The sequence below is a fragment of the Lacerta agilis genome, chromosome 2, assembly GCF_009819535.1.
Source record: "Lacerta agilis isolate rLacAgi1 chromosome 2, rLacAgi1.pri, whole genome shotgun sequence".
In the NCBI taxonomy this organism is placed as follows: Eukaryota; Metazoa; Chordata; class Lepidosauria; order Squamata; family Lacertidae; genus Lacerta; species Lacerta agilis.
The window spans coordinates 24,287,971-24,308,812 of record NC_046313.1 but is presented as its reverse complement, the minus strand read 5'-3'; the positions used below and the strand labels follow the sequence as shown (position 1 = coordinate 24,308,812).

The window sequence follows — 20,842 nt, the reverse complement described above, 5'->3', positions numbered from 1 at the left end:
TGTACAAAACTCACATATACATGGACAAAACTCACATATACGTACATTAGTAACAGATATGACCTCCGCTGTTTTTAAGCAGCATTTGAATACGGTTTGGCATGGAGTCTGCTAGTTTTGAACAGTCGCTGTTGGTTCAAGTACCTGTATTAGCTGCTCTGTCATGAATTTCTTCACCACTTTCAATGTGTGACAGGGGACTAGGTCCTGCTGCAATATCCCAGTACCGTCAAGATACCTCTTTTCCGGGTCTGGAATAATTCTCTTTCGTAGAACCTCAGTATATTGTGGCGAGCATATCATTCCTTCTATTGGCTGCAGGCTTCCAACACCATAATGATCAACTGACTTTTCGTGTTTTTTTCAGTACAGGATTACAAGTAAGATAGAAAACATGCTTTGTTTCAATTAATTTGCACAAGGGTGTACCATAAGGGCACAGGATGTACCAGCACTGACATACTTGATCTTTGCAGAGCAGGAGAGTGTAACCACACAATCAACTGGCCAAGGTGGTTATGTGGTTTCTCAGATTCAGAGATGCAGCAGCATGCAAATTCCATGCTTACATTTTGCCATGAAACTACTTCACCAAGATGCACCAGTGCATGTATGCTTTAAAAAGCAGTATGGCAATACCATTCAGAGTTCGATGCAGCAACCAAAAGAACGCCATCTTCCCAACAGGAAATTTTGCGGCTCCCATACTTGGTGGTCCTGATACCAAACCTGAATTTATGGCTCTCTAGCTCTGCTTAGCCTGCTTAGTTTAGTCAGGCAGCCATCCTTGGGAGCAATGAAAAAGAAGAGAAGAAGAGTTTGGATTTGATATCCCGCTTTTCACTACCTGAAGGAGTCTCAAAGCGGCTAACATTCTCCTTTCCCTTCCTCCCCCACAACAAACACTCTGTGAGGTGAGTGGGGCTGAGAGACTTCAAAGAAGTGTGACTAGCCCAAGGTCACCCAGCAGCTGCATGTGGAGGAGCGGAGACGCGAACCCGGTTCCCCAGATTACGAGTCTGCCGCTCTTAACCACTACACCACACTGGCTCACAGTTTCTCAGCTTCCTTCCCTCCCCACGCAAATGTGTGCACTGCACGTTGATTTTATACAAAACAATGTGGTCAGTTTCTCTCCCATATAGGTTTAATTTAAAAAAAACAAACCACAAAATTGTAGGGCTGGAACAGAAGGGACATCTTCCGAGTCCAAACAGATACCTAACCAAAGTGTACCCCTCTCCTTTAACTGGAGTGTGCCTGTGGGAATGAATCCCGAATTTAAAATGCTTGTTTTCCAAAAGTTCAGCGTCATGTAAGACCAGTTGCTTTCTTTGACCCTTCTCTCCTAGTTTTATTCCAACAGCAGATTTCATTTTTTATTTTATTTTTTGGCTTTTATTTACTTGGTACTTTTTTTCATTTTTGGTCCACGGAAATGGAGTGTAAAGGCCACCACATAATCAATCGGCAAGTAAATAATGAAAGTTTGTGTTGATATAGGCCATGCCGCCACAGTGTACACGGCAGTAATTCACTTTAGCCTATCAGGAGATGTATGAGATTACAGTTGCCCTTACTATGTACCTCATTGATTGTGTATTGCATTGATCTGTTTAGTCATCTCCCCCTCCTTCCTCTCTCTTTTTTTCAAGGTACATGATCACATCCCTGGACCGTACGCATGCTGGCTTCTACCGCTGCATTGTGCGCAATCGCATGGGAGCCCTTCTGCAAAGGCAGACTGAAGTGCAGGTGGCATGTAAGTGGCGGTGCATGTCATGCTCTAAAAGTTTGAAAATATATATATACAGGGTAATAATCCATGAAGTGAGCTACGGGGCAAGAGGGCAAGAGGGCAAAGGATGATGGCAAGAGAAGTTGACCATTCCCACCACCTCTGGAGTGCTGGTCGATAGACCAGGGGAGGCCCCAAGACCCCATGAGGTTCCAGGGCCACCTGGAGGAACAAGAGCAACAACCTGGGGAATAAATTCCTTGAGTAGGAGCTGTTCCCCTGCTCTGCCACGATGCCCCAAGGCATGCCTGTGCTCCCTACCCCAAATGAAGGGACTTGCCTGTTGGATGATAGGGCTTCAACAAAGTGACTGGAGGGCCAATAAACTATTTGAGTATGTGTCCTTCCTGAACAAGGGTAGGTCTACACTCTAAACCAATAGCAGTTTAATGCCAGTTTACTGCCATGGCTTTGCCCCAAAGAAACCTGGTGGTGGTGGGTTGGCAAGGGGGTTAAGGCAGCCCATGTGCCTTCTCACAGAATCACAGTCATGTCATATTCATTCATTCAAACATTTTCACAATAACCTTCAAATCGAACACATTGTTTCATAAGTTGACTCAGACCTTTTCTACTGCATTATATCTTTATCTGTTACAAAAAACATTCTCTATTACAAGTATTTTTGTCATTTTTCTTCTGCTGGTTTTGTCTCAAATCCTGCCCTGAATTTCATTTGACTGTAATATCATTTTTAATAGTCCACAAAAGGCCTCCATTCTTCTATGAAAAGTTTGTCATTTTGATATCTTAATTTTGCTGCCAGCTTTGCCATTTCTGCATAGTCCATTACTTTCAAAAGCTACTCCTCCCTTGTTGGAACCTTCCTTTGTTTCCATTTCTGTGCATATAATATTCTAGCTGCTGCTGTTGTCACTTACATTAATAATTCGGTCATCATCTCCCTATTATACCTATAAGAAAAGCTTCTGGGTTTGGGGGAATAGCCGATTTAAACATTTTCTTCATTTCATTATATATCATTTCCCAAAAACCTAAAAGACAATCTGAAAGAATTCATGGGGGGAGGGAATCATTGTAATGTTAGTTAATTTGTAATGCTAATGTGCCCTTCGGTTCCCCTTCCCGCTCTGAGCACCTCCTGTCCTACTTTTCTAAACTTGTCTGAATTACCCTTTCCCCCAGCACAATCAGGAAATGCTCTTTTCAGAGGTTTGTTAGTTGTGGCCTTATTATCACGTGTGATTTCTCTTTCACACGCACAGAGGGAGAAATGTTTCAGCTGCAGCATATCTTTATGACAAGTAGTCAAGGTCACCAGGCAGCAAGATCTGGACTGCTCTTGGTGAGCAAAATGTTAGGTGAGAAATTATTGGGTGCTAAAGGGCTCTTCAGTTGAGCAGTGCAAAGTGGATTTGGAATCAACAGCTGGAAGGTGGAGGTGGAGGAATGCAAATTAAAAGAAAGGCACAGTCTCTTTACAGGGTGAGTGATGAACCGCAGGGACAGAACATCATCAAACCAGGGCCTCTTTCACCTTCTTCTGATCAAGATTAGAGGACTTTGTAAAGGACACCACTCAGACGGCTGCAGAATTTTTGATACAGCAATAATGAAAGGGTATTCTGCAGCCGTGTCCTGTCCATGAGAGGTCACCTTCCAATTTTATCACACTTTATTAATCCTCTGACAACAATAAAGTGACCTTTTGTAGCAGTGCCAAATGACAGAACCTCCAAAGCGATGCCCCTTTCCTCCAAGCTGACAGATCTTAAAAAGTCTCATTTTTCTTTCTTTGTTGGTCTATTTGCTTGCTTTAAAAAAAGGGGGGGAACCTTTCCGATTCCCTTCCCCCCCCCCCGCCGTCATCCCTATTTGCAAATCTCCTATGGCAAGCGGAGCTGGGAACTTGTGAAAGCTTTATCTTCAGTCCCTTGTAATGGAGCTGCAGGAAGAAAACGGAGCAGGACTGAGGGGCATTGGGAAATTGGGAGGCAGGTTGCGAGGGAGTCATGTGTGGCCCCCACAATGCTAATAAAGCCACGAGGAGACAGGAGAGCAGAAGTCGCAAATAAGCACGGAGGAACATTAACGGGACTGCATGTGAATCTCACCCCAAGGAAGAGGAGGAGGCTGTTTGCCCAAAGTGTTAAATCCCTAAGATGGCTTATAACAAAAGCAAGCAGTTCTTCTCGGCAGCACCCTCTGGAAGGCAAGGGAAAGCAAACAACGTTTATAACAATTACAGCACCATTGCCTGACGCAGGGACAAGCCGCCCATATAAATCAGCCCTGGTCTCTCCGGCGTGCGGGGAGGTGGGGTGGAAGAGGCTGGGGGATGTAGATGACAAATCTTCCGCTGGCGACTGAAGATTGTGGCTCAGTTGGCTGCCTCCTGCGGCACTTAGCTAGAGAGCTTCATGCTTCAGCACAGCTGGTGGGCAGGTGGGTCTCTGGGAAGGGGCTTTTCTGTGAGGATGAATCAGGCTTTTTACAGTTAGGAAAGTGATGGGGAAATGCGTTTGCAGTGGAGCCCTTTGATCAACTTTAACTGCACAAACTTAAATGGAATCAATGAACTACTAATGGGGAAGGTGTATAAACACCCCACAAGCAAATCAGGATGAATGCAGGACAAACACACATTTCCACATAGCCACCCTGCAAACAACTGCATGATGAAGACCGAGTATAATCTAAACTCCGTATAAGCTTTGTGAAACAACATCTGGATGAATGCTCAGCCCTCAAGTCATCTGGAGCAGCTGGAAATGGCAAGCAGGCCTTGATTCCTCTCACTGTCTAATTTGTTTCTCTTCTGAGATTTGCTAGGTTCTTCCTGGTTAACACCAGGGGCTGAACGGGCAGCAGATCCCAAACACCAAAAGGCTAGGTCTGACAACGGATTCTGCATGCCAGATCAATGCGTGCTGTGAGGACTTCAAAAGCCCGGAGAAGAAGAGGAATAACATGCTGAGCCAAGAGCTGGAGAAGAAAGCAGAGAAAAGCGCCGTGACCACCAACCAGAGGAAGGGAGCAGGGGGGGGGGGTGTTAATTCAGGCCTCAGGCAAGGTTGACAAGGTGCCTGCAAGGCTTCCTGCGCTGTCACTACACAGACTATAGAAGCACCGCCTGGGAAAGGGAGATGCCATTTAATTAATCCTAATAAAAGAGATGCTTTGGAGGAGCGTCGCCTGCTAGTGTGGAGGGGTGGGTGGGTATCAGAAGCAAGAGAGCATCTCAGCTGGTGAAAGAACAACTCAAAGTCCCGGCATTGGTCTCAGCACCGGACCACAATAGCTTATCTTCGTTGCACTCTTCCCAGCCTTAATTCCCTCTTCTCTTCCTTTGATGTTGCCCTTCCGCATCCGTTGCCCGCAACTGCGGGAGCCACCATTTTTAAAAATTCACAACCTGGAGTCAGGCTTCAAATAATGCACAAGCTCCTTCAAAGATACTTTGAGGTTTCTGGGTTTATTGGGTTGTGTGTATGGTGTGTGTGTTGTTGTTGTTTTAATTAAGAAAAAAGAAATACATAGGGACACCCATTAAGCGGCTCCACTATCCAGAAGCTAAAGAACTAAAATCCACCCTTTTCTAATTGTGTATTCCTTCACCACTGTGCATTGCTGCTACAAAGTTAATGCTGCAAAGACTGTGCCAGAACCAATTTCTGTATTGTGGCAGTTACTCTCCGTTGTGCACTTAGCTATCTCCCTGCACTTACGAGAACCAGGAATTGCTTGAAGAAAAACTGAAAACGTTCACGACTCTTGCAGCTTTCGTTTTTTTAAGGGATCTTCCTCCACGGTTACAAGATTCATGATGAAACTACAGGTGCAGGAAGCCCTGAGGCCAACATCTCCAGCGATGGGGGCTTAACCTCCCTCTGACGCTCCTTGTTAGAAGCACTTTCCATCAGGAATAATCTTAAGTGGACTTGGTGCCTCATCAGCATTCTCGGGGAATGAAGATCTACGAGCCGAAGCAGGGAAAGAAAATTAAAATCCAGACGGCCACTCGAAAGTCTTGGCGAGGGGTGGGGAGAGAAGGAGCACCTTGTTGCCTGCAGCCTGAAGGAGTACTGTGGGGAGGGGACACCCCAAGATTTAGTACACTGACTTTCACGACTCTCTGCCAGGAACAAAAATAACCACTGGAAATTGGGAAAAGAAAATAATCACCATCAAAAACGGGGGAAAGGGGAGATCTCTGAACATCCCCTAACTTTGAATTTGTAAATCATATTGCATCTACAGGATGAAAACCTCCATGGCATATATTTAAAGCACTCTTGTGCCACTTTAAACGTCATGGCTCTCACTCCCCCAAAGAATCTTGAAAGCTGTAGTCCGTTAAGGGTTTCCTAATGACTTTCAACAAAATACAGTTCCCATGATTCTTTGGGGTGGCAGGGAGCCATGACGGTTAGGGTGGCATAGTTGTTCTTTAAATAAGGTAAAGTAAAAGCAAAGGACCCCTGGATGGTTAAGTCCAGTCAAAGGCAACTATGGGGTTGCGGTGCTCATCTCGCTTTCAGGCCGAGGGAGCTGGCGTTTGTCCACAGACAGCTTTCTAGGTCATGTGGCCAGCATAACTAAACCACTTCTGGTGCAACGGAACACAGTGATGGAAGCCCGAGTTCATGGAAACACTGTTTGTTTACCTTCCCGTCACAGCAGTACCTATTTATCTACTTGCACTGGTGTGCTTTCGAACTGCTAGGTTGGCAGGAGCTGGAACGGGGCAGAACAGCAGGAGCTCACTCCATTGCACAGATTCGAACTAGTGACCTTCTGATCGGCAAATCCAAGAGGCTCAGAGATTTAGACCACATCGCCACCCACGCCCCTTTAAATGTATAGTGTGGATGAAAGTGGCTAAGAGAACTGGAAGGGAGTGTCTGCTTTCCCCCATGGTGGGCAGGGCTCTCGGACAGCTCTTTATCCCATAAAAAGTGAGCAAATATTGACAGTAGAAGGGGAGGGTGGTGTACCTGTTGAAATGTGGAAAGTTGTGTAGCCTACAGCAGGAGAACAATGAGAGGACAGTGCTTTTAAAAAGAGAAACCACACACCCCTCCGCCTGGAAGCACCCAAAGACAGAGATGGGGTGCAACAGGTACTCCTGAAAGAAGCACGAAGCAGCTGCCCCAAACTCTGAGGGGTTTCGGCCCCCTGAAACTGTGGCGCATTTCAAATGCGACAAACACCGTCCGCCGTTGTCAAATAGCACTTCCTTGGTGTGCGTGAGGCGCCTAGCCAGGTGTGCAGTTTACCTCAGCATTTAACCAATAAAAGGCCTGTGTTATTACCCAAGCCCTGCAGATCACACCTAAAAGATCTGACCACCCCTAATTCACTCCATCATCACCTTCTCCCACCCACCTTCCCCAAAGCAGCCCCCCACCTCCAAAGGTTGGTGGCAAATCAGGCAGCTAATGGGAAATTAATCAGGCAGCTGTGCTAACGCTAATGGCCAAGTCATTAAAAAGAGATTCTTTACACGTTTTTAATTACAGCAATTAAAGCAAGTCAATAAAATGTCTCCCCACGCCCCCCCCCCCAATTTTGTCATTAGTACTATTATTATTAAAGGTTCTATAAATTTTCAAGCACACAAGCAGCTGCGCCACACAAGGAGGCACTGACCTCCATCCCAGCAGCATCAAGGTAACTGTTGATCAAATGGTGTGAGGAGGGGAAAGGGGAAAAGGCACCTCTGAATGTGGATTATATGAATGTTGCGGGGGGCGGGGGGGCCTGGGAACTGTAAGTGGAGGGTTGTGAGTGTGGGTGTTTGGGAGGGGGGGTGCACAGATGAACGTGCCTAGGCAGTGTGTATAAGCAGAGGAGATTGCATCGTGCGTGGGAGAACGAGACATTTGCTTTTTAGCATGGGTCATTGCCAATTTAAAGCACATGAAACATTAATTTGTGCCGTCTGTGTTCTAAAGAAACCTGCACAGCCTTCGATAATGCCTCGCTGAAAAACATACCTGTTTGGAGAAGAGCCACGCTTCTCCGCTGCAACTTGTGACCACTTCTGGTGATTTGCTTGCACTCGGGGAAACCGATTTGCAAGTACAAGATGCATATCGTTTCATGTCAGCCGAGAAGAGTGCTCACTCACACGATATAAATTGCCACCTTTCAAAGTGCACACAGTTGGTGACTGAGAATGGGCCAGGTACTCCCTCCCATCTATTTTTGCAAGGAGAAACCTGCCGTTTATATATATAAAGGTAGCAGCATTTCATGATTGGCACAATAACCGTGTGTTTTGCACTTAGCAATTCATGCCCAAAACAAAACTAGCGCCGCATGAGAGCTGACTCTCTGCGTAGCCAAGTAAAGGTTGAGGAAATCTATCAAATTTCCAGGTGTCAAGATGACAGCTGCGAACCAACACAGGAATCCTGCAATGGTGTTAGATTATGGTATTTTGATGACACTGGGCTGGATTGCACTGCACTGCTGGCTTGTGCAACTGGGACCCATGGATCCAAATGCAGCCCATGAGCACTGCATTGTGGCATGCAGCATACTTGATAGCCGTTGCCCCACCACCACCACCACCACCTCGCATTTATAATTCTGGGCAGAGGACAAGCGCAGGAGGGTTATCAGGCCCCTGCCATGCATATCTGGCTGGCTGTGTTCAGATTGGTGGCCCACAAGTTGCACACATTCCAAGTGCCCCGGAATAAAAGGGTCATCCCGTTTTGTCTCACGAGATCTTGGCGGCCATTATGTATGCCGCGATCTCACACACTCTCACCCTGGGGGGGAAAGTGTTTTTTCGGGATGAGAGCAAGGTGTGAGTCACGTGACTTGCTCAGGAGTATTTCCCGGAAGATATATGTCCTGGTTTTGCATCAGAAAAATTTGGAAGATATGAAGGAGCCTAGTTCCCTTTTCTAATAAACTCTGCCTTACCATGTGGCATCTTAAGTTCTCATTGGGACTCCCTTACCAGACTGCTCTCAGAATCTTCCTGATCCACTTGCATAGGACCTCCATGTATAAATTGGAGAATAGCAAAACTCTGGCTTCTTGGGAATGTCTTTAAACATGGTTGTAGTGGAGGTCACTGGAGCCTACAACTTACCTGCTGTACAGCCAGGCTCTAAGAATGCCAGGTATTTGGTTTCTCTGCCCCTGTGCCTAACATATTTGCTGCTCTTTCTTCCCTAGATATGGGAAGCTTTGAGGAGATCGAGAAGCAGCAGAGTGTGTCTCACGGGGAAGCCGCCGTGATCCGCGCTCCCCGCATTGCCAGCTTCCCTCGCCCGCAGGTCACGTGGTTCCGTGATGGACGCAAGATCCCTCCCAGCAGCCGCATGTGAGTACAACTGGCCTTTAGAAGAACCACCGGAGTTTAAAAGAATACTGGAAGGTGTTTGGGAAAAGCAGCACCCACACACTAATGTATAATGGAACCACATGCCTTCTTCTTATTATCCTCCTCAAAGCCCTGCTATTTCACTGCATGCTTGGCTTGATAAACATATAGGGGAGGAGTGCAAGTTCACACTTGGATGAGCTGGAGAAGCACGAGGGGGGGAAAGCACAATTAGGTTGTGCTCCCTCTCCTTCCCACCATGATGGTGGCATTCAAAGCAGCCCACTCACAGATTAACTGGGGCACTAACCCCCTTGAATGATGGCAACACTGGCCTCTGTCCCTTTTTCCTTCCCTCCCTCTTCTAATGCTCTCTCGTGTCTCTGCCTTCCAAAGGCTTGCACAGTTGTTGTTGTTGTTGTTGTTGTTGTTGTTGTTGTTGCAGCAGCAGCAGCCCTGGCTACAAGCTCCTCAGGCGAGTGATGCCTCTGGGGCTGGACAGGGGGTGCTGGTTGCCAGGAGCTCAGGCAGCCTTGGAGTAAGCAAGCAAGTCTGCCAGCCCTATCTGTTGGGAATGGACAGACAAGTCCCAGCCAGGGCCCTGTGGTGAGGCACCTCTCTTTGTGGCATGGAGCAGCAACTCAGAGACCTGGGACGGCAGCAATGGCTGCTCAGAGGACTCCCAAGGAGAGGGAAGAGGAGAGAAGGCTGAGGGAACACTCCAGAAGGGAGGGTGTTCGAAAAAAGGGTGAGCGGGTGCCAGGTCTGCAGGCAAGGGGTGACACAACTGGGCTCCTGAGCCCCACAGGGGTGCCACAGAATGATTGCAGTTGGTCAAGGGAGCCGTGGACTCAGAAAGGTTGGAAACCTCTGCCTTAGAGCAAAACCCACCAACCCACATTAGGTTCTTTACCATTACTCTCCGCATACATAAAAGCACTATTAAAGCAAGGAGATTGTCCATGCATCCGGACACATAGACCTTTCCTCTGTTTTAAGCAAAACAAAAAACAAAACAAAACTGACCAATAGTGGAAATTGCTTTGATTCTCTCAGAAATCTCTGCCTTTGTCTCCCTGTTCATCTCAGGGGGTGCATGCCAGCTTTTTTCAGCGTTCGCATGACATTGGCATCAAAATGCCAGCCCTTTTGCCCAACCCCAATTCAATACTTTCCAGGGAAAATTTGATAGGTTTTTTAAAAAGCCTGTTGCCAGTTACTTGCTTGCGATACCTCAACAACCAATTTACAGTTTTAAGGCGCCCCTCCCCCCAATATTAGAAGCTCCCAGAGAAGCTTTCCCGCTCTCCTTCCGCCTCCCATCAGGGGAGCGTGGCATGCCGTTCCCCTCTAAGGTGGCCAGCATTTCATCACACTTTGCCAGCTAAGTGTCCCCTTGGGAGCCACTTGCGTAACGGCCCACGTTCCCACCCTGCCTCGGAGACACCGCGGAGCAATGCTTGCATGCCAATTCCCTTCCATTCTGGCTCCATCAACCATATCACAGCAATTACAGCTGATTAATATTCATAAGAGAGTTCAGAGAGGTCCTTCCTTGAAAGTGGATCCAGCAGTGGCATCTCGTGAGCGAGAAATCCCCAGCCGGTGAATGCTGTTGGCTTGGCAGACGGAGCTGTGGATTCCTGCTGTCTTTGAACAAACTGAATGCTCATCAACATTTACCTTTGATCCCATTTTTAGGCACAGGTCTGGGCTTTCCAAGCCTGCGTCCAGGAAAGCGTGACTTAACTGTGCCTAGAAAGCATGGGGCAAAAGGTTGAGTTTGGATGAGCCCTTCGTTTGTAATCCCGGTTTTTGTGATGGTGGTAAGCATCACGTCCCATTGAACTGAATTGTGGCCTAGAGCCAGGACTGTGTTATTCTCTCTGCTCCATCATTAGCACTTGACTTCGGGTCCCGAGTTCCTGTTGCATCCCTCCCCCCCCCCCAAAAAAAAGAATAAAGAATAAAGCGAATGAATCTTTACAGAGCGGCAAATGTGAACATGCGCAGCTGCGTTAGAAAGAAAGAGCGTAGGTTCTTAGACACACACATCCAAACAGTGTGGTGTAGTGGTTAAGAGTGGTAGACTCGTAATTTGGTGAACCGGGTTTGTGTCTCCGCTCCTCCACATGCAGCTGCTGGGTGACCTTGGGCTAGTCACACTTCTCTGAAGTCTGTCAGCCCCACTCACCTCACAGAGTGTTTGTTGTGGGGAAGGAAGGGAAAGGGGAATGTTAGCCGCTTTGAGACTCCTTCGGGTAGTGAAAAGCGGGATATCAAATCCAAACTCTTCTTCTCTTCTTCTTCTTCTTCTCTCTTTTTTTAACCTTAACTCAGAGATTAATCGCCATATTATCTCCAGTACCCTTGCTGTGATGATCTGAGGGCAGGTTGGGGTGGGGTCTCTGTGTCTTTCCCTTCCCTCCTTTTCAGCATTACTCTCAGCTGTTGTCTTCTTCCAAGAGTCATCATGGATACTGAAGAGGCGTAACAACTTTCCCAACACCTACAGGGATGTGGGAATTGTTGCAGTCACCTTGTTACATGGCATGCCAGGGTAGGCACCTGAGTAGGTTGCCTATAGATAAAAAATATGGTTTGGCAACATGCACAGCATTATGAATATTGATACTCCAGGATGCTTTCTGCCCTGAGAGAGGGAGAGATCCACCCTGGAAGAGGCACAAAGCACATCCTGCAAGAAAATCCTCCGCAACCTCCTCTCCTCAACCTTCGCCCCCACTGGAAAGGCACGAGGCAGACACATTAGCCTAGCTGTTTATCAGAGAGAACCCTGTCATGTTCCCCTCTTAATGGGAGAAAGTGTGAGGGAATGCAGCAGAATGTGTCCTTGTTAAACTAACATTAAGGATGTTTAACAGATGTCTCAGGCGCATCACATTAAAATCCGGAGATAGACTTGATAAACTAATGGCTTTGTTTATCATGGAGAAAATGAATTTGGGAGAGGAGGGTGGGGGGAGATGTAAGGAAGGGCGTTCGCTCTTTCTTAAGGGTTGTAATATTCTGTTCAGGAAAGAGGGCGAAAAATTGCCATGTCTCCTTATACAGACAGACACATTCATAGTGTGATACAGCATTTCCCCTCTGGCAAAGGGTAATTTTTCACGAGCCGAAGCTTTCCTAGCAGCCAACTCTCTGCTTGTTTGCTCCCAGGCACAGCTCACTCAAAAGGGTACGAAGTTGTGGGCTGCGGAGCCCGGAGCACAGAATTAGCATATAGAAAGTGCGTGAAGTTCGACAAATGTTGCATACGTGTATTCATGCTGCAGTGCACGTGGGGCCCACAATCCAATGAATGGGGCAGCTGGCCCAGGGTCCCCATAAGGACTTTGCACTTATGCTCCTTAAGCAGAATTCTTCACTCTTCATCTCCTACTGTGCGTTCCTGAGTCTGTCTGTTAACTCTTGTTTCATTCATTTCTCCAGTGTGGTTAAGAGCGGTAGACTCGTAATCTGGTGAACTGGATTCGCTTCCCCGCTCCTCCACATGCAGCTGCTGGATGACCTTGGGCTAGTCACACTTCTCTGAAGTCTCTCAGCCCCACTCACCTCACAGAGTATTTGTTGTGGGGGAGGAAGGGAAAGGAGATTGTTAGCCGCTTGAGACTCCTTAGGGTAGTGATAAAGCAGGATATCAAATCCAAACTCCTCCTCCTCCTCTTCTTCTTCTTCCTCTTCTTCTTCTTTGCTGTTTCTGGCCTTGTTTTCTACTCCCAAGTTCCCTCCTTTGTGCTTATCCATGTGCCTCTCTTCCGACCCCCCTGCTTCCCTTAGGCACAAGCCTATTAAAACGTAGCCTCCTAGTGCCTGATATAAGTAATGCTACTCCTGATCTGCTTTCAGTTGTGTGCCCTCTGCTAAAGGCAGGGGTAATAAGGGCTAGTTAGGGGCTTATCCACACTAACGTTTCCTCTGCACTTTCCAATGGTGGGGAACCTCTGGTCTACCAGCCTCAGAGGTTGGCCTACCAGGCTGTTTTGGGGCGAACCACACCCACCTTTCCCCAGCCTGGTATCATAAATGACATCAAACATGGGAACGTTGGCACCGCGACTTTGAAGTCCAGGGGGCACCTCTGTTCCTTCCTTTGCATTTCCGGTTTGAATTCATGTGCTCTTGATTCTTTCCTTTGAAGCCGGGTCACCAGATGTCATGGTGATGCCTGGAGATTGACAGGTGGGTGGCTCTGCCATCGAGGTGCTGTTCCGCACCCCTATACAAAGAGATGTTATAAGGCTCTTCTACACCCCCATCACATGTTTAGACAGAATTCTGGAGATGACACAGCTCAGCTCAGCTCAGTCCATCGCATTAGCTAATGTCTAACGTCGGTGCATAGATAACAGTGAACCATGGTCAAACTAGACAAGGGGAATCTGTGCCTAGATGGAGATGACATCTGTCATTATCTGGGCTGTGTGATCCTGTAACCTTTTCTCAGTCCCCTAACTCTGATTAAGGCTGATGTCTGCAAAGGCCTGTTGAGTTGACTGCACAAAGCACCTTAACAGGGAAGCCAGCCAAGTTGTTCTCACCTTCCGGAATCAACTCCACCTCCGATTTGGAATGCAGCCGAGGAGCCCAAATTTGATTGGAAAAACAGCCCAAAGGCTAGAGGAATCACCCACTGCTCTCACTTTCAATTTGCAGCACCGCCTCCCCAAAGCTGTGTTTCAGGTTTTGTTTTGGTTTGGGGTTTTTTTTAATAAAAAAAAATTCCAGCGGGGCTGATCATGCATCTCCCGAGTATCTAATTTGGCCCCTAGAGACGCATTTGGCCTTTATTACATGACGTTTTATTACACACGCTATGCACCCATATAACACACTTCTGCCAAACCCTCCTTCCATTAGTAAGCACAGCAGAACACACACACACACACACACACTTTAAAGAATAAAAGTACACATGCCCTCCTAGATTCAACACCAAGCTGCTAGGTTTCTCTCCCATATACAGACGTTGTGGTGCAATTGAATATGTAACCTCCATTATGCTGGAAGTGAACTGGTTGCCTTTCCATTTGTGAAGGCGGTTTGAGAAGATAAAGCTCCTTTATCACAAATTTGATTGTAAAATATAGTTCCCCTCCCCCAGCCATTTTATGTCTCCAGCAGATTAGATCATTCTGTAAAAAGGAAAACTATTAATCTAGGAACATCCAACTTGTTCTCCCTCCTGAACAATTCGTCACTGGGGTAATTTAAAGGCCGGCACCAGGAGATGGGGAAGAATTTTATTTTATTTTTTTGCCTTTCGTTTGAGGTGAAAGTAGCTTAAGCATGTTTGGTTCAGGATTGCAGCTGGCTTGTCCTCTGCGGTCACCTGCGTGTATTACATGTGTGTATGCAGAATTGCACACACTCCCGAATTTTCTAGACATACCCGGAATACTGCAGCCGAAAGCTGTCCAGATTTTCACTTTTTTAAATATAGCGACCCTAGTTCATGTACAGTACATTAATGCATATATAGATCTATGTGAAAAACACCATATACACAACTACTGAAACCTAACACACACACCCCACCCATTGCCACCAGTCAAGGAGCACATATGCGGGTACTGGTTGTGGTTCCATTTTTAAAGGCAAGCAGGTCAAGCCTTGGCCAGAACCTGGATAGAAAACTACCTGGAAATCCCATGTTGACTGCTTTGAGCTCCTTGAAGGAAAGGCAGTATGCTCGTTTAGCTGCCAAAAAAAGATACTTGCACACAAGGCATCCAGGAAATGAGAGGGTGGCAGGTTTGCATTTATGTGCTTGTACATGCATTCTGTGTTTAAATATAAAGGTAAAGGGACCCCTGACCATTAGGTCCAGTTGCAGACGACTCTGGGGTTGCGGCGCTCATCTCGCTTTATTGGCCAAGGGAGCCGGCATACACCTTCCGGGTCATGTGGCCAGCATGACTAAGCCGCTTCTGGCAAACCAGAGCAGTGCACGGAAACGCCGTTTACCTTCCTGCCAGAGCAGTACCTATTTATCTACTTGCAGTTTGTCATGCTTTCAAACTGCTAGGTGGGCAGGAGCAGGGACAGAGCAACGGGAGCTCACCCCGTCGCAGGGATTCGAACCGCCGACCTTCCGATCGGCAATCCCTAGGCTCAGTGGTTTAGCCCACAGCGCCACCCACATCCCTTTTTGTTTAAATATACACTTGACAATTAGATTATGTGTGCTCAGTCTGCATACCTGCCTGTGCCCAATCATAGGCATACACCAAATGAAATCATGACCGCACTGATGGTCTTTTCCCAAAAAGGCAGCACTAAAAATAAGTGAGTGGAAGCACGCACTTTCAGGTATTTATGCAGGTAGGTGTAGAGTGTGTTTATTATTTGACTGTATATATCACTCTGTCCTGGGAGCTCAGGCCAAGCAGCAGTCCTGCGTGATAGAAAAAGACTTGCCTGCTATGCAAGTGGTGTGGCTTAGTTCCAGAAGTGCCCCCCCCTTATTCCTTTTTTCAGGCAAGAACCCAACACAATCCCCTAGACATTGCTCTAACACATCTATGGTAACTAGATGCCAGACATGACAGGGCTCCTGAACCTTTAAGCAGAAGTGGGCCTTTCGGCAACAAGCTACACCTGCTGGAATTCCCGTTTCTACACAACTATTCTTTAAGGCATAAAGAAGGCTGATCGCCAAAAAATGGATGCTTTTGAATTATGGTGCTCTTGAGAGTCTGCAAGAAAATCAAACATATCCATCCTTAAAGAAATCAGCCCTGAGTGCTCACTGGAAGGGCAGGTCCTGAAGTTGAGGCTCCAGTAGTTTGGCCACCTCATGAGAAGAGAAGACTCCCTGGAAAAGACCCTGATGTTGGGAAAGATGGAGGGCACAAGGAGAAGGGGACGACAGAGGATGAGATGGTTGGACAGTGTTCTCGAAACAACTGGCATAAGTTTGGCCAAACTGCGGGAGGCAGTGGAGGATAGGGGTGCCTGGCGTGCTCTGGTCCATGGGGTCCCGAAGAGTCGGACACGACTGAACGACTGAACAACAACAACACGACTATTAAAGGTGAAAAAAACCCACCTGTGTCCTCTTTTGCAGCTGGCTACCCTAAGTATGTAAAGAGAGAGAGAGAGAGAGAGAGAGAGAGAGAGAGAGAGAGAGAGAGAGAGAAACAGTCAGGTTTTTACAGCTCTGACCCAGACAATACACTTCCCCTGCACTGTCAACCCAAAAAAAGTTTTTTGGCTGCCTATACTGGATTTGTCCCAGATGCCAGAGTTAAGCAATCATTTTGCGGGGGGGGGGTGGTGGTTTGAAAGACTGTAGACACACAGCTCACAGTGTGTGTGTTTGAAGTGTGAAATGCCAAAAGCATCCTTGGGGAACACACTGCTCCATATCGACCCCCACAACGCAACAGAGCTCATAATCCATGCTGGATTATTTGTGATAAAGTTTGGGTGCAGTCACTGGGCTAGCTAGCAAAGCTTGTGCACCAGTCCTAGCAACCTCTTTTAAAGTGGGCGTCCTGTGCTCTCTGCTCTAAAGCCATTTCCTCCCTTTCCTTCAGAGCCATCACTCTGGAGAACACCCTGGTCATCCTATCGACAGTGGCACCTGATGCTGGAAGGTACTATGTGCAGGCCGTGAATGACAAGAACGGAGACAATAAAACCAGCCAGCCCATCACCCTCACCGTGGAGAGTAAGTGACCCTTGGGGGCGATGTGGGAGAGACCTTTGAGTTCACAGCTTTTCTAGCAAGGAGTCTATACCTTTAGCATGGTAGGCAGAAATCCTGCAGGAACCAGAAGGATGAAGCACCTGGTTCTGCTTGCCATTTCTGGCTCGCAACAGCAACTGGGTGGAGCGCTAGGAAACTAAGCTGATTGTCAGGAACTTTTAGAAGTAACCATTGTATGGGATGTCCACATATTTAGCACTGTGTGTGCATATACATGCCTTTTATGTACACATGTGTACTCCCATGCATGCTTCTCCGTTAAGAGTTACTGCCTGGACTTTTCATTGCTATGACGGCAATTCTAAAGGCACTAACTTGGGAATAGCTCCAACTGAACTCAGTAGGATTTGCTTTCGAGTAAACCTACATGCGCTGGGGGCTGCCTGTCACATTTCTTCTCTTATTTATTATTGTCTAGGGGCTAACAATCCCAGCTTCCTTTACTCACCAACCCCCCTACGCCCACCAACCTGCTGTCTCCCCTTACTCCCTCCTTGAGGGAGGGGGCCCTTACTTCCTCTTCTCAGTGAGAACCTTGTCATTTCCAAAGCCAAGGGACAGCTAGGTGGGCAAGGCCTGTGCTCATTCTAAAGTAAATTGGCTAACCTGTGGCACATTGGATGTTGCTGGACTACAGCTCCCATCATCCCTAACAATTGCCCAAGTAAGCATGCATAGAATTGCAGGTGGGTCTTTCACTGCCTCGCTGGCCCATTCTTGAGGGCAACAGCCGCATGCAGTCTGGTTGGTGAGGACTATGCGAATAAATAAGGCACAGGCCATAAGGTTCTGAAATGCTGACGTAATAAATAATTGTTAGCCCAAAGAGCCACAATCGAGTGCGAGAGGGACTGAGGATGTAGTTTATGTCTTGCCTGTTCTCCCCCCCGCCCCCCCAGACCAACAGGTCCCTAAAGCGCAGCCTGTCGCCCGCATCTCTTTGCATCTGGCTTCTCGGTTGCTTCTGCTGGCTCAGGCCCAAATTTAATTTGCAGTAAATCTCTGGCGAAGCTCCGGCTGGTGCTGACTAAACATTTCTGCCGGCTCCAAATTTATTTAGACACTTTGGGCCTCAGCTACAAGAGCTAGGAGGCTCTAATTACATCATGGGCTTAGGCCCCCCCATCCCTGCTCCCTGCACCACCCAGACAATGTCCCTGCTTTACCAAGATGCCTGTAGCACAGAGAACAGGAAGCTATATGGCTGTCACATCGGTGATATGCTGTTCTTCACTCCAAGGCAGCTTTAGCCAACCTGGTGCCCTCCAGATGTTATGACCATCACCTTTGAGCCACAAGCCCCTGTTGTTACCTATGGATCCCACCTTTCCTCCAAGTAGCTCAAGGTCCTGTGCAGGGTTGTTCCCTCTCCATTTTATCCTCAAGACAATCCTGTGAGGTAGGTTGTGCTGAGAGGTGGACAGTGACTGCCTCAAGGTCACCCAGTGAGCTTCATGGCTGAGTGAGGATCTAATCATAGAATTAAGGAACAAAGCTGATACCGGGGATAGCATAGAGTTGGAAGGGACCCCGAGGATCATCTAGTCCAACTCCCTGCAGTGCAGGAATATACAGCTGTCCCATATGGGGATCGAACCTGCAACCTTAGCGTTATCAGCACCACACCCTAACCAACGGAGCTATCCAGGCACTAAGAATGAACCTCCCCTCCCCGCTTTAGCATTATCAAAGTCTATCAAGTAAAACACATAAGCGCCTACTCCTTCCCCCCCCATTCTTTGCTGCCCCCATATCTATCACTCCCCATGAATCCTGATGGGAAGCCGCATCTTGCAAAAATCTCAACTTCACCCGACCATCATCCTTTTCCCACACCTGTAATGGGATCACCTCTCCCCCAAAGTTTTGTTGGTTCACCTGCAGAGAGGTAGACCTGAAGCGTAAAATCCAAATGCCATCCCTCCTGGCAGTAAAAGATAATAATAAACTAAATAATGGTTATCCCCAAAATCTGTGGCCTGAGGCATGCCTTCTCACCCTCCCAAACAGCAGGCCCAGCCCTGATTCCAACACAATCCTAATCCCACGATCTTTCTCTCTACCCCTAGTTTGAAGGTTGATAAAAGACTTGTCCAAATCCCTCCATCTGGGCCCTGTAGCTGTTAACCTTCACCTTTCATTAAGCATTGCCAACTTCGCTTTCCCCCATAACTCCCAGCACTTTGGGAACGGCCTTGATTTCTGCCTCCCGGCAAAGCTGTGAAATCCACGTGAATCGGCCTTACGATTCCTCCATCCCTCCAGATGATGTTTACTTCGCAGCTGTTTTATGTCTCCCGGACTTGGCTTTATTCCCCCCCCCTCCCCTTCCTTTGCCTCATTAATCTGGAGTGCTGTACCTCAGTGTGTAATAAACACCATAGCACCCGCCTTTATGGATTCCGCTATATCAGCAACCTTGCGATCCCAACCAGCACGTCAGGGGAAGGGGGGTTTATCACAGCCATTATTTTGCTTTATGCGCTTATCCTGTTGCTTGCTGCTGCTCCCGCTTTTCCTTTCCTCTCTGATGAGAAGGATCAGACTTAAAGCCCACCTGGTCCAGAATCCGTCCCCCTCCACTGGCCAACCTAGAGCCTTTGAAAAGCCCATATGTGATCTTCAGCCCCTGTCCCTCGCCAACTGGTATTTGGAGGCCTACTGCCTGCGACACTGGAGGGAATATAGAGCCGCCGTTATTAGTAGACTTTGATATGGCCTTATCTTCCAATGATTGCTGCTTGCTGCTGCCCAGCTAGGGGCTGGGAGAGTACGTGGCGGAGCTCGGCGAAATCTAATGATTGAAGTGGATCTTAAACCTTAATAATAGTGATCTCGGTTCTCCGAATGCCAGTCTTTAGGCAATCAAAACGGCACCATCCAAACGTAAGTGGGAGGTAACAGAAGGTGCAGGGAGATTCCCAAGGGAAACAGAAATCTATATCTATCTATCTAGGCAGGTTTCTATGGTGGGGGAAACTCCCCAAACTGTCCAGTGGGGACTGAGGGTCCCTCCAGACTGAAGGGGTTTATTGCAAGTAAACATGCCATAATAACAGGGCAGCACGCACCCCCCTCAAACGTTTGACATTAGTGGTAGGAAGGGCCCCTCTAGACATCTTTTCTGTTGTGCATTCACAATAATTTGTGCTCTCGGCGGTATCAGGGCAGTTAGTCATAGTAATGCTTTCACTATATTTTGCACCTGAAGATATTTGGGGGGGGGAGGCAGGGGAAGGGAGCAGTGGTGTAGCGTGGGTTGCTGGAGGCCCGGGGGCAAGCCCACCTCCCAACAGGCTGCTTCCTTGCTGCCTCCATCAACCTGCCCACTAGACCAACCTGCCTGCTGCCATGTCTCAGTTGCCAGGGCTCTGTGCGTGTCATGGGGGTGCCTGATTGCACCCCCTCAAAAAATGCTCCTGGGGCCATGCCCCCCTCAAGCTACGACTCTGGAAGTGGGGATCTCCCAGGGTGGGAGACTGGGAGCAGAAAGGGGAGCTCCCAGGTGAGAACTAGGAGGGTTCACCTCTTTCTGCATGGGACAAGAGTTAAGATCTACCTGTGAGAGAGGACTTTTTGTATTCTTCTTTTTTCTTTCTTTTTTAATGTTTGTTTAGATTAGTTTGTATTTTATTGTAATGTATTATGAAAAATCTAAATAAAACCTTGTTTTTTAAAAATAAGTTGTTTCAGGGTGGACATACAGCTTCTAATCAGTGTGTGTCCCATAGCTTTCTGCTGAATTCCTGGAACTCTTCATGCCACAAATGTTCTGGAGGTTTTATCTTGGCTTTCATTTCACTTTGTTACAGGATTTCTGCAGGAAGCTACGGGACAAGGGAATTCATTAGATGTACTTACAGAGTTAAAAGAAATTGTTTGATCAGGGAACGAAAGGCGTTTTTAATTTTCTAGTATCTAGGAAAAGGACTGATAAATAATTTGGGGGTTTTTTTAAGCATTCACTTACTATTTATTTATATGTGTATCATATGAATAATTA

General features: G+C 47.4%; 1 protein-coding gene across 10 annotated transcripts in view; it reads left to right on the top strand.

Moving 5' to 3' along the window:
• Window positions 1-20,842, top strand: part of SDK2 (sidekick cell adhesion molecule 2) — a 326,992-nt gene that overhangs the window by 239,297 nt on the left and 66,853 nt on the right. For all 10 annotated transcript variants that reach the window (XM_033138944.1, XM_033138948.1, XM_033138946.1 and 7 more), the window contains exons 3-5: window positions 1,656-1,762; window positions 8,957-9,104; window positions 16,667-16,800. In XM_033138944.1, coding sequence (XP_032994835.1) covers window positions 1,656-1,762; window positions 8,957-9,104; window positions 16,667-16,800 — 389 coding nt within the window. The remainder of the gene's footprint in view (window positions 1-1,655; window positions 1,763-8,956; window positions 9,105-16,666; window positions 16,801-20,842) is intronic.